Source organism: Mercenaria mercenaria, chromosome 12 (genome assembly GCF_021730395.1).
Source record: "Mercenaria mercenaria strain notata chromosome 12, MADL_Memer_1, whole genome shotgun sequence".
Taxonomy (NCBI): domain Eukaryota; kingdom Metazoa; phylum Mollusca; class Bivalvia; order Venerida; family Veneridae; genus Mercenaria; species Mercenaria mercenaria.
The window spans coordinates 23,311,116-23,338,008 of record NC_069372.1 but is presented as its reverse complement, the minus strand read 5'-3'; the positions used below and the strand labels follow the sequence as shown (position 1 = coordinate 23,338,008).

The window sequence follows — 26,893 nt, the reverse complement described above, 5'->3', positions numbered from 1 at the left end:
GTGTGGAACCACAAAACATCTCGCAAACTCACAGGAGAATAAAATCTCGCGTGACTCATAAAATCCAATATGGCGTCAAAATCGCTTTTTGTCGATTTTATAAAAGTTTGCGCTTGAAACACGTAAAACTACATTCTTTCCAATTATTATTTATTGTATGCAGTGATGCCTTATTGTTCCACAATAACTTGAGTATCCAACAATGTCCGATTCAGACACAGAGTTTGAGAAAGCTCTGACTGAGCTGAAAACTTTGCAGTCGATGATTGACTATATTGAACAGCACCTGAAAGGACTTAGAACGCAGTGTGCGCCCAATGATGAATTCACACAAAAAGAGATACGTGTCACAGAGGTAATTATAACCGATTGTGTAAACTACAGTTACTGTTATTTTGTCATCAAATTTAGCCTCCACTCTTTTAGTGGAAGGTCTTTGACGATGATTATGAGCATTACATTTCATCGTGGAAGCCGGTTGTTTTTTGAAAGTCAACAGGTGTACTGTACGACTCCAAATTAGTCGCGTTTGTTTTATTACAAAATGCACATTCTTAACAAATAAATTTATGGTATCCCATCAATTGGACCACATTCTATCAGCACTTTAAAAACAAGTCAGTTCAAAAGCTCACATGAGCTTATGTTGTACTTGTTCGATGTCTTGCCGACTTTAAATAAATCTTATCTTATCTTATCTTAATAAAATGTTTGTCCAAGAAATACCATAAATTCCGTCAATGTTTCAAACCACTGCAATTTTGCCGTTTTTCAGACCAATTCGCCATTTTCAGAATCGACGACAGTGTCCGACAAATCAATTGCCCGGAGCCCGTGGGCTACCAGAAATTTTCGTCGGGCTACCAAAAAAATACCGGCGGAAGCCCGCCGGGCAACCATAAATTTGAAGCATCAGTAGCCCGGTTATTGTATATTTTACAAAATTCCCAAACAAAATCATCAACATCCGGTCGTTTACTCGATTGTAACTTGCAATAAACAACTTTCCATGTGTACTGATTAACGGGTCGTAAACCATGCTATTAGTTTAACCCCGCCCATTTATCAATAATTTCAACGGTGGCCGCAGAAGCAGTCTCCGCCTACGAATATCAAATATGCAAACTATCGTGGACTGGTCTCCGCTCGACTAATCAAAGTAGACCGATTTAACGATAGTTAATTATGACCAATGTACCAGTCAAAATTCTTAATTCATATTACCATTTCATGATTATGTGAACATTTAACTAGAGATTATAGAATGTTTATAGAATGTACAAGTACTCAAGTTGATCTCAATATTGACACAGGTGGCAGTATCATTGATTGCCAATCACCAATCAGATTGGTCACCCCTTCCCCACCCTAAGACCCCTGATACCACCCTGAAAAAAATTCTGACATTCTCAGGTGTTCCTTAATATCCCCACCCTACAAGACCCCTGATACAACCCTGAAATTTTTTTTTCAACTATCAAACTACTGTTTTGATAGTTGAATTTTTTTTTCATGATTGTATCAGGGGTCTTGTAGGGTGGGGATATTAAGTAACACCTGAGAATGTCAGAATTTTTTCAGGGTGGTATCAGGGGTCTTAGGGTGGGGAAGGGGTGACCAGGAAGGTCTAATACGTATCAGTTGTTTCAGGGGTGACCAATCAATGATACTGCCACCTGTGAAGATTGACAGTGACTTGCAATTTAAATACATTTTGTGAACTTCTAATACAAATTATTTGTGATTACCGGTATAGAAAGTATAAGTACTCAAGTTGATCTCAATACTGACAGAAATTTACAATTTTAATATTTTAAGACTTTTAAGTTGTAAACTAAGAGATACTTGTGTAAAAATGTTTCTTTAATAAGATGTTGTATTAACTTCAACTTGTACTTCTATATTATGATTAAAGAGAATGAAATGTTTATCTTTGTGTTTTTAGATTTCTGTTATTAACAAAATATTGTTAAAGACCCATCTTATTCTCACATCTCAGTAAGTCGGGTACGGATAGAGCAAGTTAGTACTTTCATAGTTAATTTTCTGGGCAACTATAAGAAAATGCTGGGCTACCAGAAAGAAAATCTGGTAGCCCAGTGGGCTACCAGTAAAATTATAAATTTGTCGGACACTGGACGATAACCAAAGTATTCCATAAACCACGTGACTGTTTTTTGGTTTCCCAAGTTTTTCCATATCAAATTAGATTTTAAGAAAGAAAGAAAACTGTTTTTTGGTTTCCCAAGTTTTTCCGTACCAAATTAAATCTTAATTAAGAATTTCCACAGACATATTTTAAACTGTGTATTTGCTGATGTTGATACAGTCTATTTTTATTATTTAACTTAGCCTATTCTATTTTAATCAAGGATTTTCCGAAAATGGCACTTGCGCGCACCTGCGAGATTCTCATGGGCATCAGTAAATAGATCAAAATGCAATGCAGAATAAGGAAGTAATAGAATTTTCGGCATAAAATCGTTACATGTAGGTTTTATATCGAAATTTTTTCAACAAAACATTTGAATAATATTACAATTAAACGTAGACGTTACTTTTTTGCAATATTCTAACAGTGAACTTACATTTTATGTGCTGGTCTTAAACAGTTGATTTTGAAAGAGGACAATCACATAACTAAAAGGTCACCGTCAGTATATAAACGACCTTATTTAGTTACGGTATCCAGAACTAGCTGACGCTGCACATTTTTCTGAGTTTTAGCAAAATGGAAGAAAATTTGTTGGGCCTATGAAAAAAAAATGTGAAAAGAAAATTTGTATGTATAATATCCCTCTTTAGTAAGCCACAGTGTTCATGATGACATCAGCGTACATTTGTGCATGAAACACACACAAAACAAGGAAAAACGTACATATTTTAAAACAAAATGTTTTTGTATGTGCAATTCATGTATGCAGAATTTTTTGGTACCTTGGCAAAAAGTCTAGCTGGTTAATCAGCTTTTCTACAAAAATAAACCAGTAATGATGTAATTTATGTGTGGGCATTGCGCACATCTAAATTAAAACGCTAATCGATGAGTGCTGGGTAGGCATGCTTTTTCCGTGCACGCTTACTGCTATACATGAATCGTGGCCGACAGATACCAATGAACAGTCATCGCTGTTAGATATTTGCCGGCTCCTGCTTTCAGGCGAAAAATACTTCTAGCTGCTTTTCCAATCACTTTTTTGCTTTTCAGTGAAACTGGGCAGACTGAAACTGAAAGTTGGCCTGCGACAAAGAATCAGTACTTAAGTTAATTGCCTTCATAATTAATTGGCGTTAATTGATCTCAAGACGGATCATTATCTTTCGTTTGTAATGTTGGTCTGCGCTGTTATTCACAAGTTTTGGTTGCATTTTAAAACAAATGACATTTTTTTGTTTTATTAATTTGTTTTTGTGTTAAATAGTGAAAGACTGAAGTTGAAAAGTAAATACATTTAGAGATCGTTGTTACGGAGATGAGTTTATGTACCTAGGATATGATTTAACACATTGTGGTATCGTTTGGCGATCTGCTGAGTTATGAAAAATTCAAAGTTTCTAAATCCTCAGTTTTTTTGTGTTTTTTTTTTCTAAAACTCATTGAAAAGAGATAACAATTTTTTAAAGTTTAATCTACATTATAATCATCTACTAACGACATAGAGTTGTGAAAAGCAGTGCCAAAAAAGGTTAAACCTTAGAAATTTCAAAACAGTTGTCCATGTTTTCTAAGTTACAATATGTTGAGGGCAACACCATGCTACATTGACGTAAGTACTTGGACTCCAAATGAAAACGTCCAGCGAGTCCAAACATATTTTGTGCTTACACCCCCAGTTTTCATTGAAAACCCCCAGAATTGGAAATTGGTCAGCCTCAGAGTGAAAATATTGTGTGAACACTGTTACCGTAGATACCCATATATAATGCGCAGTTTTTTGACCCCCGGGACCACCCCCGAATCGTGGGTGCGCCTAATACACGGGTATAGACAATTTTCCATCTTCAAAACAAGTTTGTTACCGATGTTCGCCATTTTGGTAAAGGGAAACTACTCCCAGCGCTTACTGTCACCGCTAAAATCTAAGATTGCCGTTACATTCCGTAAAAAATTGAATGGTTTATTTTTCTTTTTTATATAAATTTAAAAGTATTTTGATGAAAGAAATGTTAATAAATCACAAAAATTATGATACTAGTTAAAGATGGAGAATTATCTTTAACCGAGAACAACATAATTGACACGAGGTGACATGTTAATTGCCGGTATTTACTGGCTATTTGATCGTGACAAAAAGACTATCACACCTTTTGTTATTGGTTTGAATTGAGAAGCTCATGTCATTTTGAAAGATACCATTCCGAAATATTGAATCAGCTGCTGTTTATTTATTCAAAATAATTCATTAAAAAGGTAAAACAACAAATAAAACAATATTTTACTGGTTTTACGTTCGAGAAAACAAAAATCGATAGTACCGCGAGACCGATGCTGCTCTCTGCCGCGGAGATGAAATTTATTACCGGTGTCGATGTAAACTCTACTTCCGTTTTCCATCCACCTCAAAATTGACCAAAAATGTTTTTTTCCCAGGATTTTGGGCCAAAATCGGGGGTGCGCATTATACACGGGTGCGCATTATACATGGGTATCTACGGTAAACACTAGCTGTTACAATTTACATGTCACTTGTGGCTACATCACTCAAAGAAATATTGCATTTGGTGTTCACTTTGAAAGATATTTTGATGTAGCAAACAAATGTTGTGTATATGTACATTTATGTAATTTCAGGGCAAACTTGTGTTGTATGTGAGCAAGCAGATTATTATCAAGAGCAAGATAACCAGTGAGGCCTTACATGATGAACTTGTCGAGTACCCGAATACAAAACAATGGCTGTCCTGTGTTGGTTTGCCAGAAAATACAATCAAGGTATCTATAATGAAACAGATTGCGATGTGTTGTAAAACAGTTTTGTGCATTATGTCAGGAAAAACATGAAATATGATGTATGCCATGGATACAGTTATGGTATCATTTGGGTTTAACACTGTTTTTCAACAGTATTTCAGTTATGTAATGGCGGGCAGTTAACTTAACCAGTGTTCCTGGATTCTGAACCAGTACAAACCTGTTCTCCGCAAGTAATCGCCAACTTCCCCACATGAATCAGAGGTGGAGGATGAATGATATCAGACACAATGTCTTTCATCAAATCATCACTGAGAACATACACCCCACCCGGGGATCGAACTCAAGACCCCGCGATGCGTCGATCTGCGCTCTCCCTATTGAGCTAAGCGGGCGGGCGCTTTTAAGATGTTTTAGTTTAATAGTATGTGGAATTGTTATTTTTATGCTCCCCTAAGGGCTAGCATATTGTTGCCGCTTTGTCCGTCCGTCAGTCCATCCGTGACACTTTTGTCCAGAATATAACTTGAAAAGTATTAATGGCATTTGATTGAAACTTCACATAATCATAGAGGCTATTGAGACAAAATGCAATGTCAAAGAATCATAACTCTACCTTACTTAGTTTTTGAATTATCTTCCTTTATTATACAAAATAAGGCTTGTCCAGCGTATTACTTGAAAAGTATTAATGACATTTCATTGAAACTTCACAAAATGATAGAGGCTATTGACAGGAAGTGCAGTGTCAAAGAACCATAACTCTACCTTACCAAGTTTTTGAATTATCTCCCTTTATTATACAAAATAAGGCTTGTCCGGAGCATTACTTGAGAAGTATTAATGGCATTTCTTTGAAACTTCACAAAATGATAGAGGCCATTGACGGGAAGTGCAGTGTCAAAGAATCATAACTCAACCTTACCTAGTTTTTGAATTATCTCTCTTTATTATACAAAATAAGGCTTGTCCGGAGCATTACTTGAAAGGTATTAATGGCATTTCATTGAAACTTCACAAAATGATAGAGGCAAAAATTACACTTAATGATAATGTCCCTTGCTTTAATATCTCCCTTTATTCAATTTTCTTCTTTTTATTATCTCCATGTTTTTTGGTTTCTAATACCATATTCCCCATATTGGGACAAGCACATGCATCCGGGAGCATCATTCGGTTTTACCGATTCCTTGTTGTATCTAAAATAGCTGTAAAACTAAAACATTCGAATGTTGAATTGCACTTTTGAAATTTGTCGGCAACTGTTATTTTACCCCGGCATGTGAGAAGATTAATTTTCTGATGTCAGAATAATGCTGAATAATATTATAAATACTTGAGGATAGTTTACAAATATCTAAAATAGCGAAGTTGGTACAGACTGTAAATGAAAGGGTTATCTTCTTTTACTAAGTTTCATTTGCTTTCAAAAAAAGATAATGAATATAATGTCCAAAGGAAACAATATTTTGAAAATTTATTTGATTTCATCTTTCAAACATCAGATATAAAAGGTTTAGTCTAAATCATGATCATCACAGAATGTGTTTGAATCTTTCAGGGTTTGATGAAGGAAGAGGAAAACTTGAGCCTGTACACGCTGTTGGAACTATCAGAGACAGATATAAAAACAAAACTACTGAAACATAATGCCAGTAATGAAGATGCAAGACGGTTGAACCTCTCTCTCCGTAACCTTAATATAGCTACAGGTATGTGTGTTGCATATGCATATCGTTTAATATTGCTATGTGGCCAAGTGGTTTAAGTTGCTGACTTTGAACCACACACCCGGCATAACTTAATGGGTTTGATCCTTTGCTAGGAGTCTCATGTGAAGAAGGCATCCAGTTTTGTTTGTAGATGGTTTGATTTGAAAGTAGCAATTCCAAGTGAATAAAATTCTTTTAGTGTAATAACCACGCATCCTTAAAAGTAATGTATGTGATAAAATATTTTGGGTTGGAGCAATTTTTGTTGCAACGTAGTGGTTGGGGAAACAAATACTAGTATTTTATTTTAGGCCGTAACGCACTTGTTCTGTTACGCAGTGTGGTTCATTGCTTCAGCATTTTTCGACCGCCACTATAGCCTAGTGGTTGAGCGTCCGTTGCGAGTGCAGGAGGTCGTGGGTTCGATCTACGGTCATGTCATACCAAAGACGTGAAATATGGTACCAGTAGCTCCCTTGCTTGGCGCTCAGCATTAAAAGGAAAACTAACTTCTCTTCTCTCATACCCTCATGGCGATGGATTCCATCAGGAATGAGGTGTCGAGAGTGATTAATATAAGTTGTAGAACTTGCTTCACAATCGACCTAAAAGAAATTAGTATAAACTAGCCTTTTTCGTACTGCTACTTGTTTAGCATAACAGTCTGTTGAATGAAAAGAATAATCATTTGTTACTGTTATTAAGGAGCTTACTGGAAAAAATTGTTTGTCTAACTCTTGAATGTAAGCTGTTCTTTTAATTTCCTGTTTGGAATAAAACCAATGTAATGTTGACAGTGAGTATATTTAACTTGTGTTGCAGAACGGGAGTTATCAGGCGGTAACAGTACCTCGGGTGACAGTGATGTTGAACTGCACTGGACAAATCCAGAGTCCACATCGTCATATGATTATATAGCAAGGAGAAGTCCACGACCGTCGACATCATCTATGTCATCGTCAGACAATTCTACAACAATGAGTGCCCCAGCTCAGACACACAGTACACCTCCGTCACCGGTGCCTCATGCGCATAATGCACACAATGAGAGACTACGTTCAGTAGGGTAAAAAGTTTCAGCCTTGTATCATTTGTTCTTTTCTTACAAAAATAATTTTTTGTGTAATTTACACAGTGTATTTGTCTAGCATATGCTGATTCTTGTGTTAAGGGCTCAGTTTAAATGTATATTTTCAAGTTTACTTTACTCACGTAATTCAGTTGGTTTGCTGGTAGACCAATTGTTTTCCTGAAAATGAAAAATCCTTCCATTGTTGACATAGGGATAATAAAATCCAGTAATTATGTTATTTTGTGAAGGTATACTCCCCCACCGACTCCGCCTTCAGTTCGGACACCAAAGACAAAGTATCCAATTACCCCACCACCTCAGAAGAAGATGTTGTTATTCCCAGAATATCCTACCATCAGTAGAAGCAAGTCCCAGGAGTCTCAGTTAGCTCACAAAGTGCAGGATATAGACCCAGTCAGGTAGGTTAACTCACAAAATACAGAACATAGACCCAGTCAGACCCATCAGGTTAGTTAGCTTACAAAGTACAGGATATAGACCCAGTCAAGTAAATTTACTCTTAAGGTACAGAATACTGACCTATCATGTGAGTAAGCTTACAAGTTATCTCACAAAGGAGAGGATATAGACCAAGGCAGATTAGTTAGGTCATGAAGTACAGGGTATAGACCCAGTCAGAAAAGTTCAAAATGTAGATACTGTCAGGTGGAGTTAGCCCACAAAGTACAGAACCCAGCCAGGTAAGTCAGCCTACAAAGTACAAGATATAGTCCCAGTCAGGTATGTTAGCTCACAAAGTACAAGATGTAGACCCAGTCGATAGAATATAGACGTGGTCAGGTAGGTTTGTTTGGATATTAACACTAGGAATTTTGTATAAACCTGGTTTGCTGTATTATAATTTCGGATGCATTATACTATTGATACTGAAAAATTAGCGTTGAAGTTGCTGTAAGAAAGTAGTACATATTAAGGACAAACCAAAATGCACAATTGTTATAAATGAAAGGCAGTGAAAGGTCCTGCTCTTTTTGCCTCATAAATAGTCTCCAGCTGGATATTCCTATCTGTCTCTACAACCAGTGAAAGAATCAGAACAAATGTTTTAAGCATTTTCAATTTGAAAATGGCGAAATTATATTGAAATGAATCACATTCATTGTATATGATCAGGTCTGGCAAGAAGAAGCACATAAAAGAGCTGAATCTAGGCAGTAATCCTTATGTGAATATCAGCGGTAGCCATGACATCCTGGCTATACGACGTCCTTCTAATGAGCATGAAACGGGTAGAAGCAGCCGGGGTCCGGCTTCACCTATAGTCAACTCACCAATCCATTCACCACCTTATGTACAAGGCCAGTTAGGGGATGGTAAGAGTTTAAACTAATTACTTTTCTGTTTTTGTTTCTGTTTTTTAGTGCATGTGTGTCTCTTTTTAGCTCACCTGTCACAAAGAGACAAGGTGAGCTTTTGTGATCACGCAGTGTCCATCTGTCCGTGCATGCGTAAACTTTTGCTTGTGACCACTCTAGAGGTCACATTTTTCATGGGATCTTTATGAAAGTTGGTCAGAATTTTCGCCTTGATGATATCTAGGTCAAGTTCGAAACTGGGTCACGTGCGGTCAAAAACTAGGTCAGTAGGTCTAAAAATAGAAAAACCTTGTGATCTCTCTAGAGGCCATATATTTCAAATGATCTTCATGAAAATTAGTGAGAATGTTCATCTTGATGATATCTAGGTCAAGTTCGAAACTGGGTCACATGCCTTCAAAAACTAGGTCAGTAGGTCTAAAAATAGAAAAACCTTGTGACCTCTCTAAAGGCCATATTTTTCATGGGATCTTTATGAAAGTTGGTCTGATTGTTCATCCTAATGATATCTAGGTCAAGTTTGAAACTGGGTCAACTGCGGTCAAAAACTAGGACAGTAGGTCTAAAATTATTAAAATCTTTTGACCTCTCTAGAGGCCATATTTTCAATGGATCTTCATGAAAATTGATCTGAATGTTCACCTTGATGATATATAGGTCAGGTTCGAAACTGGGTCACTTGCGGTCAAAAACTAGGTCAGTAGGTTTAAAAATAGAAAAACCTTGTGACCTCTCTAAAGGCCATATTTTTCATGGGATCTTTATGAAAGTTGGTCTGTATGTTCATCTTGATGATATCTAGGTCAAGTTCGAAACTGGGTCACATGCGGTCAAAAACTAGGCCAGTAGGTCTAAAAATAGAAAAACCTTGTGACCTCTCTAGAGGCAATACTTATGAATGGATCTTCATAAAAATTGGTCAGAATGTTCATCTTGATGATATCTAGATCAAGTTCGAAAGTGGGTCACATGTCTTCAAAAAGTAGGTCAGTAGGTCCAATAATGAAAAAACCTTGTGACCTCTCTAGAGGCCATAACCTTGAATGGATCTTCATGAAAATTGGTCATATTTTTTATGGGATCTTTATGAAAGTTGGTCTGAATGTTTATCTTGATGATATATAGGTCAGATTTGAAACTGGGTCAACTGCGGTCAAAAACTAGGTCAGTAGGTCTTGAAATAGAAAAACCTTGTGACCTCTCTAGAGGCCATACCCTTGAATGGATCTTCATGAAAATTGGTCAGAATGTTCACCTTGATGATATCTAGGTCAAGTTTGAAACTGGGTCACGTGCCTTAAAAAACTAGGTCAGTAGGTCAAATAATAAAAAACCTTGTGACCTCTCTAGAGGCCATACTTTTCATGGGATCTGTATGAAAGTTGGTCTGATTGTTCATCTTGATGATATCTAGGTCAGGTTTGAAACTGGGTCAACTGCGGTCAAAAACTAGGACAGTAGGTCTAAAATTATTAAAATCTTTTGACCTCTCTAGAGGCCATATTTTTCAATGGATCTTCATGAAAATTGATCTGAATGTTCACCTTGATGATATCTAGGTCAGTTTCGAAACTGGGTCACGTGCGGTCAAAAACTAGGCCAGTAGGTATAAAAATAGAAAAACGTTGTGACCTCTCTAGAGGCCATATTTTTCATGAGATCTTCATGAAAATTAGTGAGAATGTTCACCTTGATGATATCTAGGTAAATTTCAAAACTGGGTCACGTACCTTCGAAAACTAGGTCAATAGGTCAGATAATAGAAAAACCTTGTGACCTCTCTAGAGACCATATTTTTTGATGGATCTTCATGAAAATTGGTCAGAATTTTTATCTTGATAATATCTAGGTCAAGTTCAAAACTGGATCACATGAGCTCAAAAACTAGGTCACTATGTCAAATAATAGAAAAAACGATATCATACTCAAAACTGGGTCATGTGGGAAGAGGTGAGCGATTCAGGACCATCATGGTCCTCTTGTTTTATTCCCTTTTTAAAGGCTTTAGAACTTGCAAAATTCATGGTGCTTTGCTCTAATGCACATAGTAATTAATTTGTCATTATTGCACTCTTTTCAAAAATGACAAATTTCCGTGTGGTTTGTTGAATAGTAGTAATACCACAGTGATCACATATTTTGATTTTGTATTTTCAGGAACTTTAATGGTGCCAGGTTTGATGGGGACTCATGTGATGAAACATCAAATTAACCACAAGTAAGTTGACAGGTACACATTACAAGAGCTGCGCCATGAGAAAATCAACTTAGTGGCTATGCGACTAGCATGGATCCAGACCAGCCTGCGCATCCGCGAGTCTGGTCAGGATCCATGCTGTTTGCTTTCAAAGCCTATTGTAATTAGAGAAACTGTTAGCAAACAGCATGGATCCTGACCAGACTGCGCGGATGCGCAGGCTGGTCTGCATCCATGCTGGTCGCAAAGCCACATTGTTGGTTTTCTCATGGCGTGGCTCACAACATGATTGAGTGACATCAGTAGGCTTGCCATGTTGCAGGAGCTTATGTGAATAAATATACTCAACAGAAATAGCTTTTATTTACTACTGAAATGGGTTGTATTATGGGTGCCAAGGCAGTTGGCAGCGGATGGATAGTGTCCACAGAAGTTGTTCGCTATCTAACTTCAGCAAGTCTCATCCGTTGAGTCAGTGTTCACCAAACTTGGTCATAATGTTTGTAGGCATAGTATCTCAGCCATGTCTGATAACCAGCTTCATTCTTCAAGCCTGTCATGAGTTAAGGCCCATGAAATACTCAAAATTACAAAAATTGACAAGTGTCTGCTCTCTTACGTGTAGTTCTTATGCAGTGTTCACTAGTCCGAGTCATAATGTTTTGGGGTATAATATTTTGGCTAAGGTCGATAACAATCCGGATTGACCTATTGGCTCAGGAGTTGTGGCCCTTGAATTACTAAAACTTGTGAAATTGAGTCCATTCTGTAACTTGAGTAGTTTTTATAAAGTTTTCACTAAACATTGACTCAACCATAAAATCCACTAAAAATAGCCTCCCACTAATATTAATGATTTCACATAAAAAATTAGCTGATAAAGCTAGCATTCTTAGTACCTGAGAATTTCTCTTTTACATTTCAGATTAATCACAAAATTATTGTTCGGGAGTACCTGTGATGTTTGTGGTAAAACTATTTTTAGAGGAAAACAATGTAAATATTGCAAGTAAGTGGTAATTTTACTGATATACACAATGTATGAACTGATGACGATGCCATAGAAATATAAACAGATTAATTCTATATAGGATATTGAGAGTTGGATGGAAAACTACTATTATCCATATCAAATACTGAAGGAGTTATGACAGTTTTCTGTTCAGCCATCAGTATATAAAACCTTGGATAGTGTTAACTAAACCTTACAGGGCCTGCTCTGCCATTAGCCATTGTAGCCAATGGCTAATAAAATGCCACTTTGGCTACAAATTTTTCAATTTGGCTACAAATTTGATTGTCCGTTTTGCAATTTTAAACGTATTTTTGTATAGTTTTTACAACTCTTTCTTTATTTGGCTACAGCCAGTAAATGGCCAGGGCGGGCACTGAAACCACTTCAAGTTTGTTATTACTAATACACAGTCAGTTGAACATGAATATTAGGGTTTTACAGTACATGAATGGAAAACAAAGTTAAGTTGTTTAAAGTTATATATCCTGTTCATGTGTATTTACTTAACCTTTAATCTGCTAAATTTCTAAAATGGACTATGGTCCATCATCCAGTTTTGGCAGTACCATTTATTATTCGAAGGGGTGTTCACTGAAAATTTACTGACTGAATAGCCAACAGCGCAGACCGTGATCAGCCTGCATGTCAGTGCAAGCTGATCTTGGTTTGGCTGCACTGGTCGCAAAGGCAAAATCACTGTCTGCAAACAGGCTGAAGGTTAATATTCATTATGTAATTTATATGGGAAATAATATTTTCATATAAACTTCTTTAATACATATATTGTTTCAGATTTAAGTGTCATAAAGATTGTGTACATAGAGAAGCTCCAAGCTGCGGTCTTTCAGATGAAATGGTCAACTTGGCCAACAAAACATACTTTGAAGGTTTGTACATGTTGAGTAAATAAAATATTTCTTACATTTCACAAACGTAAACACATCTAGTAAAATAAATTTTTGACTTGCCTTCCTACATCTGGTACGAAATGTTAACTTTTTTGTTTCAAACAGCTTAATTTTGAAATTAATCAGATTTTAGGAGATTGGTACTGAAGATTTTTAGTATGGCACTTAATTTCACTAGCTGGATAGACAATATTATAGTATTTAGACCAGATTTCAAAATAGTTAAAACATTGGTACAAATGGGGATTAAACTTTAAAAATTCCTTTTTCCTAAGTTCTTCATGAAATATTTAGCTGTGCTTTTTAGTCTATCCAGAGAGAAGACACTCCCATTCCTTCTTGCATGAAATTACTACCATGTTAAAGAAGCCTAAAAAGCGTAAGCTGTATAGCACCGTGTGAGCAGTTTATAAAGATATTGCTTCTATATGTTTTAAATGAGTGTTTTTGGTGTAGGTGGATGAAAGGAATTGCACAGTAGTTTAGTCAGTCCCAAGAATTTCTTGTTCTAGAGATTCTTTTTCTTGAATACTATCTGAGCAATAGATTTGAAACTTTGCAAGTCTGTATATCATTACAAGTTGAGTAAATTGGCCAAGAACTATAACTTTCTCTTGCATGTTTTTGGCATTTTGACCCATTATTGTTAAGGCTCACTTTACTTGAATACTTTAAGAGTTATAGCTTTGAAACTTTTTTTGATTGTTTAAGATATGGTCACATTTAAACACCTGTGCTGTTTGTGTGTGTGTGTGTGTGTGTGTGTGTGTGTGTGCTGTTAATTGTGTGTGTGTGCTGTCTAATGTGTGTGTACTTTAGTTACAATGCTTTCCACACTAAGCACTTTCTGTAGGTCTTGTAATTTATGTAAGTTGTTGGAAGTTTTAAATAAGACTGATTAACAACATTTTGATTGCTCATAAGAAATTAATATATATTTTCATTATATAGGTGCCTCAAATCCGAGAAGAACGCCCGAGTTACAGCGTCATGGAAAGCACGTGTTGCCAGCGTTCCCGGTGCCAGACTCGAGTTCAGCTTCCTCATCTAACTCATCCACACATTCCTCACCGATCCCGCACGGCATGTCGTCGGGAACGTACACCTCGCCATCACCTTATCCATCACCTCATGTACAGCAAATACACTCATTCCAGTTTCCAGGTATGCATTTTATTGTCATGGGCCGTTTTAGCTCATCTGAGCCAAAGGCTCATGGTGAGCTTTTGTGACCGCTCAGTGTCTGTCGTGCATTGTGTGTCCATCAACAATTGCTAAAAAAATCTTCTTGAAAACCACTGGGCAGAATTACAACAAACTTCACAGGAAGGATCCATGGGTGGCCCCCTTTCATAACTGTTCAAAGAATTTAATTCCAAGCAGAACTCTGGTTGCCATGGCAACCGAAAGGAAAAACTGAAAAAATCTTCTTGTCGAAAACCACAGGGCCTAGGGCTTTGATATTTGGTATGTAGCATTGCCTTATGGTTGTCTACTAAGATTGTTCAAATTATGCCCCTAGGGTGAAAAGAGGCCCTGCTCCCGGGGGCGTCAAGTTTAACATGGACTTATATAATAGGAAAAACTTTAAAAATCTTCTTGTCTAAAACCACAAAACCTAGGGCTTTGATATTTGTAATGTAGCATCCTCTAGTGGTTCTTTACCAAATGTGTTAAAATTATCCCCCTAGGGTCAAATATGGCCCAGGCCCGGGGGTCACATGGTTTATATAGACTTATATAGGGAAAAACTTTAAAAAACCTTCTTGTCCATATCCTACAAGATTCAAATTCGGACCACATGTGCAGTTTTGAGTGGCCAGATGAACCTTGACATGAGTTGAGCTTTATCTTGACCTAGTGGCCTACTTTTGCATTTCTGTAGCTACAGCCTTCAAATTTGGACCACATGCATAGATTTGTGTACCGAAATAAACTTTGACCTTGACATTGACCTAGAGACCTACTTTCACAGTTTTGAAGGTACAGACTTCGATTTGGACCTCTTGCATAGGTTTGTGTTCCGAAAATGAAATTTGACCTTGATTTTTACCTAGTGACCTACTTCCACATTTCTCAAGCTACAGCCTTCAAATTTGGACAACATGCATAGTTTTGTGTACCGAGATGAACCTTGACATGAGTTGACCTTGGTTTTTACTTAGTGACCTACTTTCACATTTCTGTAGCTACAGCCTTCAAATTTGGACCATATGCATAGGTTTGTGTACCGAAATAAACTTTGACCTTGACATTGACCTAGTGACCTACTTTAACATTTTTGAAGATTTAAGCTTCAAACTTGGACCACATGCATCTTCTTCTCTGAATCTATAATAGCTAGAGTCTTGATTTTTGTTGTTTGATATCAGAGTTGTACTGTCTAACTATTGCCCTAGGCTAAAGAATGTATGTGACGACGTACATAGAAGAAACGTATCAATACTTGTACCATTGCATTATGCAAACACAAAGCTTTATACTCAGGTGAGCACTTCAGGGTCAATGACTTTCTTGTTTCATAATTTTGGGAATGCCACCAACACCAGTGGAATTGGGAAAATGCTCTCGAAAATTGTCTTAATTGGGAAAATTTGCAAATTACCAAAATCTATATAAAGATGTTTTTGTGTGTGAAATATTAATGATTTGCATTTCAGTAGTTATTCAACAGTATAACTGTTGGTTTAATAACCAAAATATACATACAAATCAGCAAAACTGTTTTAAAACAGCAAAAAATTTGAATTCAAAATCGTGAAAAAAGCCATACATTTTTGCTTTGGTATCACCTCCTTTTACTGGAAAAAAGCCCCGATTGAAGGAAAAGCATAATGATGATCTGTGCTTGATTTAAAAAAATAAGTCATTTGGAAATGTAAGATAACGCCTATAAGCATCCAGTTTTTAGCTCACCTGTCACAAAGTGACAAGGTGAGCTTTTGTGATCGTGCAGCGTCCGTCGTCCGTCCGTCTGTCCGTTCATGCGTAAACTTTTGCTTGTGACCACTCTAGAGGTCACATTTTCATGGGGTCTTTATGAAAATTGGTCAGAATGTTCACCTTGATGATATAGTCAAGTCGAACTGGGTCACATGCGGTTCCAAAAAAATAGGTCAGTAGGTCTAAAAATAGAAAAACCTGTGACCTCTCTAAGGCCATTTTTTTGCTCACCTGTCAAAATAGTGACAAGGGGAGCTTTTTGTGATCACCCTTTGTCCGGTCGGGCCGTCGTTTGTGCGTCCGTCCGTCAAAAATTTTTGTCTGCACGATAGTAGTTTCATTATTTATTTTATTTTAACCAAACTTGCACACAACTTGTATCAAACCCTAAGATGTCGGTTCCTTTCTTATGGCCAGATCCCTTTGGGGTTTCCCGAGTTTTGGCCCTGAAGGGCCAAAAAAAGCTATTTTGACCTTGTCTGCACAATAGCAGCTTCATTTATGATTTGATTTTAAACCAAATTTGCACAAAACTTGTGTCACCATAAGATCTTGATCCTTTCTTGAACTAGCCAGATCCCATTATGGGTTTCCCGAGTTATGGCCCCTGAATGGGGCCAAAATTAGCTATTTTGACCTTGTCTGTACAATAGCAGCTTCATTTATGATTTTTATTTTAACCAAACTTGCACACAACTTGTATCACCACAAGATCTTGCTTCCTTCTTGAACTGGCCAATTCCACTTGGGTTCAAGGTTATGGCCCCTTAAAGGTCCAAAATCGGCTATTTTGGCTTTTGCAGCAATATAGAGCCCTTTATTTATGGTTTTATTTGATACGAACTTCCAAAATATCTTCAACAACAATAAATCTTGGATTCCATGATAAATCAGATCCAGTCGTAAGTTCCAGAGTTATTTTATATCTGATTACCTCCCCTGATTGTAATCAAAATATGGTTATAATCAGTAAGTACTTATAGGGCTTATTTTTAAATTTCATTATTGTTTTAATTGGACTGAGACAATCAGGGTAGATAACTATGGACTGATTTTATGTCAAATTACCTCCCTTTATTTCAAATTAAAATGGGTATATCTCGTAACTTATGAACATACTGATCTGAAATTTCATTTATGCCAACATACTTATTTGGCAGATCCTTCTTTTGTTCACTTACAATATATTTTTTTTAGCTCACCAGTCACAAAGTGACAAGGTGAGCTTTTGTGATCGAGCAGCGTCCGGCATCCGTCGTGCGTGCGTGCGTGCGTAAACTTTTCCTTGTGACATCTCTAGAGGGCATAGTTTTCAAAGGGATCTTTAGAAAGTTGGTCAGAATGTTCTCTTGGTAATTCTAGGTCAAGTTACAAACTGGTCACGTGCCATCAAAAACAAGTCATAGGTCTAAAAAAAAGAAAAAAACCTTTTGACCTCTCTAGAGGGCCCTATATTTCATGGGTCTGTATGAAAATTGGTCAGAATGTTAATCTTGATGAATCTAGGTCAGGTTTGAAACTGGGTCACGTGCCTTCAAAAACTAAGGTCAGTAGGTCTAAAAAAAGAAAAAACCTTGTGACCTCCTAGAGGCCATATATTTCAAGATCTTCATGAAAATTGGTCAGAATGTTCAAACTTGATGAATCTAGGTCAAGTTCGAAACTGGGTCACGTGCCATCAAAAACTAGGCAGTAGGTCTAAAAATAGAAAAACCTTGTGACCTCTCTAGAGGCCATATTTTTCACAAGATCTTAAATGAAAATTGGTCAGTTTTTAATCTTGTTTGTTATCAGGTCATAAAAGTTAAAAAATTTGGTTTCACGTGCCGTCTAAAACTATTTCATTGGTAAAATAATAAAAAAAACCCCTTGTGACCTCCCCAAAAAGGGAAAAATTTTTTTTCATGGGACCCTTTTATGAAAGTTGGTTGAATTTCATCTTGTTATATAGGTCAATTTTTCAAAAAGGGGTTTCCACGTGCGGTAAAAAAAACTGGGGTCGTGGGGTCAAAAAAATAAAAAAACCCTTGTGCCCCTCTCTAGAGGCCAAAATTTTTTCCATGAGATCTTCATGAAAATTGGTCAAATTTTTTCACTTTGATAAATTCTGGTCAATTTAAAAACCCTGGTCAACTGGGGTTAAAAAACTAGGTCATTGGGTAAAATAATGGGAAAAATTTTTGCCTCTCTGGGGGCCCAAAATTATTCAGGGGGGACCCTGTATGAAAGTTGTTTAAAGGGTTCATCTTGATGTTTCAAAGTAATTTCGAAAGTGGGTCACGTGCCCCCAAAAAAACTAGGTCAGTGGGTAAAATAAAAAAAAAAAAATTGTGCCCTCTCAAAGGGGCCTTTTACTTTTCAGGGATTGTTAAAAGTTGGTTAAAATTTCATTTTTGATGATTTTCTGGGTTCAATTTTGAAACGGGTTTCCCAATTTCGGTAAAAAAATAGGCCCATTAGGTCAAAAATTTAAATTTAAAATTTCTTTTAAATTTTTAAAGGGCCATATTTTTTCAAGGATCTTATAAAAATTGATCTAAAATTTTCCCCTTTGATAAATACCCCTAGAAAAAGTTCAAAAAGGGTCACGTACCTTCAAAAATGGGTCAATAGGTCAAAATAATAAAAAAACCCTTGTGCCCTTCTAGAGACCTTTTTTTCAAGGTTCTTCAGGGAAAATTGGCCCAAAAATTTTTTTATTTTGAAAATATCTAGGTCAAGTTAAAAACTGGGCACATGAGCTAAAAAAACGGGGGGCCCCTATGTCAAATAATATAAAAAACGCGTCATACTCAAAATGGGTAGGGGGAAAGGGGTGAGCGATTGGACCATATGGTCCCCCCTTTGGTTTTTTTAAATTGGCCATGGGGAAAAAGGGGCCCATTTTCTGTGGTAAAACCTGGAGGGTTTACCCCCTTTTTTTAGGTTTTTTTTGACTTTATTTATACCTTGTAAGAATTTTTTTCTTCTTTTTGGGTTTAAAATTTTTCTTCCCCTTTGTTTTTCCCTGTCCTTTGGATTTAGATATTTTTTTGAGGACCTTCTTGTCCTCAAGTGCAATGATAACGATGAGGATATGGGCCATCATGGCCCTCTTGTTAACAAGATCTTCATGAAAGTTGGTCTGAATGTTCATCTTGATGATATCTAGGTCAAGTTCGAAACTGGGTCACGTACCGTCAAAAACTAGGTCAGTAGGTCAAATAATAGAAAATCCTTGTGACCTCTCTGGAGGTCATATTTTTCATGGGATCTGCATGAAAATTGGTCAGAATGTTCATCTTGATGATATCTAGGTCAAGTTCGAAACTGGGTCACGTCCGGTCCAAAACTAGGTCAGTAGGTCAAATAATAGAAAAACCTTGTGACCTCTCTAGAGACCGTATTTTTCATTGGATCTGCATGAAAATTGATCAGATTGTTCATCTTGATGATATCTAGGTCAAGTTTGAAACCTGGTCAACTGCGGTCAAAAACTAGGTCAGTAGGTCTAATAATAGAAAATCTTGTGACCTCTCTAGAGGTCATATTTTTCATGGGATCTGCATGAAATTAGTCAGAATGTTCATCTTGATGAAAATTAGGTCAAGTTTGAAACTGGGTCACGCCCGGTCCAAAACTAGGTCAGTAGGTCAAATAATAGAAAAACCTTGTGACCTCTCTAGAGACCATATTTTTCATTGGAATCTGCATGAAAATTGATCAGGTTGTTCATCTTGATGATATCTAGGTCAAGTTTGAAACCTGGTCAACTGCGGTCAAAAACTAGGTCAGTAGGTCTAATAATAGAAAACCTTGTGACCTCTCTAGAGGTCATATTTTTCATGGGATCTGCATGAAAATTGGTCAGAATGTTCATCTTGATGATATTTGGTCAAGTTCGAAACTGGGTCACGTCCCTTTCAAAAACTAGGTCAGTAGGTCAAATAATAGAAAAACCTTGTGCCCGTGTAGGGGCCATATTTTTCATGGGATCGCATGAAAATTGGTCAGAGTGTTCATCTTGATGATATCTAGATCAAGTTCGAAATTCGGCCCAACTGCGGTCCAAAACTAGGCCCAGTAGGTCTAAAAATAGAAAATTCTTGTGACCTCCTGAGGCCATATTTTTCATGGGATTTTCCCATGAAAATTGGTCAAAATGTTCATCTTGATGATATCTAAGTTAAGTTTGAAACTGGGTCACGTGCGGTCCAAAACTGGGTCATTAGGTCAAATAATAGAAAAACCTTTTGACCTCTCTGGAGGTCATTTTTTTTCATGGGATCTGTATGAAGATAGGTCAGAATGTTCATCTTGATGATATGTAGGTCAAGTTCGAAACTGGGTCACGTGCGGTCAAAAACTAGGTCAGTAAGTCAAATAATAGAAAAACCTTGTGACCACTCTAGAGGCCATATTTTTCATGGGATCTGTATGAAAGTTGGTCTGAATGTTCATCTTGATGATATCTAGGTCAAGTTTGAAACTGGGTCAACTGCGGTCAAAAACTAGGTCACTAGGTCTCAACATAGAAAGACCTTTTGACCTCTCTAGAGGCCATATTTTTCAATGGATCTACATGAAAATTGGTGAGAATGTTCACCTGTATGATATCTGATCAAGTTCGAAACTGGGTCACATGCGGTCAATACTAGGTCAGTACGTCTAAAAATAGAAAAACCTTGTGACCTCTCTAGAGGCCATATTTTTCAATGGATCTTCATGAAAATTGGTCAGAATTTTTATCTTTATGATATCTAGGTCAAGTTCAGAAGTAGGTCACATGAGCTCAAAAACTAGGTCACTATGTCAAATAATAGAAAAAAGACGTCATACTCAGTTCATGTGGGGGCAGGTGAGCGATTCAGGACCATCATGGTCCTCTTGTTTTTCACAGTTATGGAGTTTTCATATTCTTTGTAATTTATTATGTTATAAATTTACATACTATCGGATCTGGTAAGGGTTTACTATAAAAGTCATTTATTGCTGCACTAAATAACTGAAAGTGATTCCGATGTGGATCAAAAGTTTAGTGATCAGTGAACTGATAATTCTAGGTATGATGGATACATATGATGAAATTATTAATTTTCATGGGGAACTTATTATTGTCGATTACGGATGCGTCACTGCCTAATTTCCAATAATTCTATGTTGGAAATAGCCAAAACCATGAAATTGTGTACCCACAAAATCAAATAATTTCACAATACTTGGTTGATTGTTTCATTCCAGTGTAGTGGTTTAGTGTTGTTGGATTTTGTTTCTATGATTCTTTTGGTTTCTGAGAAAAAACCATTCCAAATGCTCTTTATTGCTTTGTTAAACAATACTTCTATTAAGCGTTCTGACATTATAAACTTACCACATTGTAGATACATTATTGTCGGAGAGTTCTACAGATGTAACACAAACAGAGCCTGTCTTCTCTACAGACTGGGATAAAGATGTGTAAGTTGTTACTCTCCTTTTTAGCTTGACTATACGAAGTATGTGGAGCTATCCTACTCGATCCAGCATTGGCGTCCTTCCGCGTCCGCACTTTGGTTAAAGTTTTGATGCACTTTCTCTTTATCTTTGTTATTACTTGATGGATTTGCTCCAAACTTAAAATAGTTCTTCCTTATCATCACCCACATCATATAGCATAAAGGTCATAACTGTGGTACCAAAATTTCGTTAATTATCCCCGCTTTTTAGCTCACCTGTCACATAGTGACAAGGTGAGCTTTTGTGATCACTCTTCATCCGTCGTGTGTCCGTGCGTCCGTCCATCAACAATTTCTTGTCTGCACGATAGTGGTTTCATTTATGATTTTATTTTAACCAAACTTGCACACAACTTGTATCACCATAAGGTCTCGGTTCCTTTCTTGAACTGGCCAGATCCCATTATGGGTTCCAGAGTTATGGCCCCTGAAAGGGCCAAAATTTGCTATTTTGACCATGTCTGCACAATAGCAGCTTTATTTATGATTTGATTTTTACCAAACTGGCCCATAACTTGTATCACCATAAGATCTTGGTTCCTTTCTTGAATTGGCCAGATTTCATTATGGGTTCCAGAGTTATTGCCCCTGAAAGGGCCAAAATTAGCTATTTTGACCTTGTCTGCACAATAGCAGCTTCATTTATGAATTTATTTTAACCAAACTTGCACACAACTTGTTTCACTATAAGATCTTGGTTCCTTTCTTGAACTGGCGAGATTCCATTATGGGTTCCAGAGTTATGGCCCCTGAAAGGGCCAGAATTAGCTATTTTGACCTTGTCTGTACAAAAGCAGCTTCATTTATAATTTGAATTTAATCAAAAATTGCACAAAACTTGTGTCGCATAAGATCTCAGTTCCTTTGTTGAACCGGCAATCCCATAATGGGTTTCAGAGTTTTGGCCCTGAAAGGGCCAAACTTAGCTATTTTGACCTTGTCTGCACAATAGCAGCTTCATTTATGATTTGATTTTAACCAAACTTGCACACAACTTGTATCACCACAAGATCTTGGCTCCTTTCTTGAACTGGCCAGATTCCTTCATGGGTTCCAGAGTTATGGCCCCTGAAAGGTCCAAAATTGGCTATTTTGGCTTTTGCAACCATATAGAGACTTCATTTATGGTTTTAATCAATACAATCTTCCAAAATATCTTCAACAACAATAAATCTTGGATTCCATGACAAATCAAATCCAATCGTAGGTTCCAGAGTTATTTTATATCTGATTACCTCCCCTGATTGTAATCAAAATGGATTTATATCAGTTAGTAATTATTATAGGACTTATTTGAAATTTCATTATTGTCATTAGTTGGACTGAGCCAATCAGGGTAGATAACTATGGACTAATTTTATGTCAAATTACCTCCCTTTATTTCAAATTAAAATGGGTATATCTCTGTAACTAATTAAGACACTGATCTGAAATTTCATTTATGTCAACAGATTTATTTGGCAGATCCTTCTTTTGTTCACTTACAATAATTTTCTTTTTAATTACTTCCATTTTACGTTACTATAAATAGCTTATTTCGAGTAACTTTTTTATTATTGGCTGTAGGGAAAAACCGAGACCACTTTTCTGTGGTACAACATGGATGGTACCTCCAATTGTTAGGTGTATTTTGACATATCTGTACCTTTTAAGATTTTTTTTTCTTTTTGGTTCTTCCCTTTGTTGTTCCTGTCCTTTGGACTTAGATATTTTTTCTGAGGTAGTTGTTCCCCGTCATCACCGACATCATATGACACAAGGTCCATAACTCTGGCACCAATTTTTCATGACTTATGCCCCCTTTTTACTTAGAGATTTATGTTAATTTTGATGCATTGTCACTATATCTCTGTTGTTTCACAAGGGATTTGATTCATACTTAAGATAATTGTTCATCATCACCACCTGCATCATTTGACACAAGGGCCATAACTGTGACACCTGTATTTTATGAGTTATCCCCTTTTTGTACTTAAAATTTTAGGTTAAAATATCTCTGTTACTACCAAATGGATTTGATTCATACTTAGAATAGTTGTACCACATCATCATCCACATCATAAGATACAAGGGTTGTAACTCTTCCACCAATATTTCATGAATTATGCCCCCTTTTAACTTAGAATTTCAGGTTATTTGTACAAAATTGTTGAAAAAAGTTAAACCCGAACACACACTCAGGTTAATTGTGGTGTACTTTCACTATATCTTTGTCATTATGCCCCCCTTCGAAGAAGGAGGGGTATATTGTTTTGCAGATATCGGTCGGTCGGTATGTCTGTCGGTCGGATGATAACTCAAGAACGCTTGGGCCTAGGATCATGAAAGTTGATAGGGAGGTTGGTCATCACCAGCAGATGACCCCAATTGATTTTGAGGTCTGTATGTCAAAGGTCAAGGTCACAGTGACCCTGAATAGTAAAACGGTTTCTGGATGATAACTCAAGAACACTTGGGCCTAGGATCATGAAAGCTGATAGGGAGGTTGGTCATTACCAGCAGATGACCCCTATTGATTTTGAGGTCTGTATATCAAAGGTCAAGGTCACAGTGACCCTGAATAGTAAAACAGTTTCCGGATGATGACTCAAGAACACTTGGGCCTAGGATCATGAAAGTTGATAGGTAGGTTGGTAATGACCAGCAGATGACCCCTATTGATTTTGAGGTCAGTATGTTAAAGGTCAAGGTCACAGTGACCCTGAATAGTAAAACAGTTTCCGGATGATAACTCAAGAACGCTTGGGCCTAGGATCATGATAGTTGATAGGGAGGTTGGTCATGACCAGCAGATGACCCCTATTGATTTTAAGGTCAGTTTGTTAAAGGTCAAGGTCACAGTGAACCTGAACAGTTAAACAGTTTCCGGATGATAACTCAAGAACGCATAGGCCTAGGGTCACAAAAGTTGATAGGGAGGTTGGTCATGACCAGCAGATGACCCCTATTGATTTTGAGGTCAGTATGTTAAAGGTCTAGGTCACAGTGACCAGGAACAGTAAAACGGTTTCAGGGCAGTAACTCAAGAACGCTTGGGTCTAGTTTCAGGAAAATTGATAGTTAGGTTGGTCATGATCAGCAGATGACCCCTATTGATTTTGAGGTCATTAGGTCAAAAGTCAAGGTCACATTGGCCAGGAACAGTTAAAGCAGTTTCTGATCTTCTTGTCTAAAACCACAGAGCCTAGGGCTTTGAAATTTAGTATGAATTATCATCTAGTGGTCCTCTACCAAGATGATTTAAATTATTGCCCTGGGATCTAATATGGCCCCGCCCCGGGGGTCACATGGTTTATATAGACTTATATAGGGAAAAGCTTTTAAAATCTTCTTGTCAATAACCTACAACATTTAAATTTTGACCATATGTATGGTTTTGAGTGGCTAGATGAACCTTGACATGAGTTGACCTTGACCTTGTGACCTACTTCCACTTTTCTGTAGCTACAGCCTTCAAATTTGGACCACATGCATAGTTTTGTGCACCGAAATTTTTTTTGACCTTGACATTGACCTAGTGACCTACTTTCACATTTTTGAAGGTACAGGCTTCAAATTTGGACCACATGCATAGTTTTGTGTTCCGAAATGAAATTTGACCTTGATTTTGACCTACTGACCTACTTTCACATTTCTCAAGCTACAGCCTTCAAATTTGGACCACATGGATAGTTTTGTGTACCGAAAAAAAGTTTGACCTTGAAATTGACCAAGTGACCTACTTTCACACTTTTGAAGGTACAGGCTTCAAATTTGGACCACATGCATAGTTTTGTGTACCGAAATGAACTTTGATCTTGAGATTGACCAAGTGACCTACTTTCACATTTCTGATTGTACAGACTTCAGATTTGGACTGCCTGCATATTATTGTGTTCTGAATTGAAATTTGACATTGATTTTTACCTACTACCTACTTTCACATTTCTCAAGCTACAGCCTCCAAATTTTGAAGCATTTGCATATTTCTGTCAACCGAAATGAACTTTGACTTTGATATTGATCTAGTGACCCACTTTAACATTTCTCAAGCCACAGTTTTCAAATTTGGACCACATACACATTATATTGTACTGAAATGAAATTTGACCTTGATTTTGACCTTGAGCTAGTCTTGAAATTTGGAACATTCAAAAATGGCTCAGTGGATGGCACCAATATCACTTTGTAATCTCTTGTTAGGTTAAAGGTCAAAGTCAGATTAAAACAGAATGGTAGAACTTTAATTTACAGTGAGCATATAATTTCTGTTCCTTGTGCAATTACTAAATGCATCAAGGGGGGCATTTCGTGTTCGACGAGCTCTTGTTATTTAATGAATTTGATAAAAACTTAAATTAGTTTTTCCAGATCATCATCCTCCTCATATGGCACAAGGTCAGTCACTCTGGCACAAATGTTTTATGAGTTATATCCCCTTTTTACTTAAGATTAATTTTGATGCTTTTTATATTTCTGCTGTTACTAATTTAATCAAATTTAATTTCCAGTTCAAGTTGCGATGCACTTCTACTGTATCTCCAGTATTACTAAATAGATTTGATTAAAACTTAAAATAGTTGTTCCAAATTATTAGTCGCTTGATATGGCACATGGTGCATTACTTTTGCAGAAGTTTCCCATGAATTATGTTCCTTTTATACTGGTCTAATTTTTGAGACTTTAGCTATTGTCCAATATCTTCATCCACATGTGAGTAATTAAACATCCCAGTGACAGCTCCAGCTTCCTCAGATGTACCCAATTTCACTATCCAGCATCAAAATAGTCGAGCGCGCTGTCTTCAGTGACAGCTCATATTTCTCTGTCTGTTGGGGATCAGAACAGAAAGTGTTTTTAACCTTTAGCCTGCTGGCAACAAGTAATTTTGTCTTTGCCTTTGCGACCAATGCAGACCAAGATCAGCCTGCTGGCTAATTATGGTTTGCAATGTCCGCTATTCAGTCGAACACCCCTTCTAATAATAAATGGTATTGCTCAAACTGAATGATGGACCAGTCCATTTTAATTATATAGCAGGTAAAAGGTTAAAAAGAAAGGCTTATTAAAAGTTAAAAAAAAAAATCATCATTAAAGTGTCATAAGGCCTTTGTTTAAAATGTTGAAGCCACATTTTTTGGTTCGAACATAAGTCTTATTAAGATATACCGGTATTATTTTTAGCCCACCATCATCAGATGGTGGGCTATTCAAATCACTCTGCGTCCGTGGTCCGTCGTCCTTCCGTCCGTCCGTCCGTCCGTCCTTCCGTTAACAATTTCTCGTTATCGCATCTCCTCAGAAACTACCAGGGGGATTTTGACCAAACTTTGTCAGAATGATG

The 26,893-nt window shown here is 37.0% G+C and overlaps 1 protein-coding gene across 2 annotated transcripts in view; it reads left to right on the top strand.

Annotated features, from left to right (window-relative positions):
• Positions 1–63: 63 nt before the first annotated feature.
• The window catches only part of LOC123534324 (kinase suppressor of Ras 2-like), a 58,315-nt gene continuing 31,485 nt past the window's right edge, over positions 64–26,893 (top strand). The window contains exons 1-12 of one of the 2 annotated variants that reach the window (XM_053519440.1): positions 64–355; positions 4,793–4,933; positions 6,474–6,624; positions 7,447–7,690; positions 7,945–8,115; positions 8,831–9,030; positions 11,191–11,251; positions 12,156–12,239; positions 13,038–13,132; positions 13,461–13,532; positions 14,105–14,317; positions 21,457–21,532. In XM_053519440.1, coding sequence (XP_053375415.1) covers positions 203–355; positions 4,793–4,933; positions 6,474–6,624; positions 7,447–7,690; positions 7,945–8,115; positions 8,831–9,030; positions 11,191–11,251; positions 12,156–12,239; positions 13,038–13,132; positions 13,461–13,532; positions 14,105–14,317; positions 21,457–21,532 — 1,661 coding nt within the window. In that variant the 5' untranslated portion in view covers positions 64–202. The remainder of the gene's footprint in view (positions 356–4,792; positions 4,934–6,473; positions 6,625–7,446; positions 7,691–7,944; positions 8,116–8,830; positions 9,031–11,190; positions 11,252–12,155; positions 12,240–13,037; positions 13,133–13,460; positions 13,533–14,104; positions 14,318–21,456; positions 21,533–26,893) is intronic. The other variant, XM_053519441.1, reaches the window with a different exon arrangement.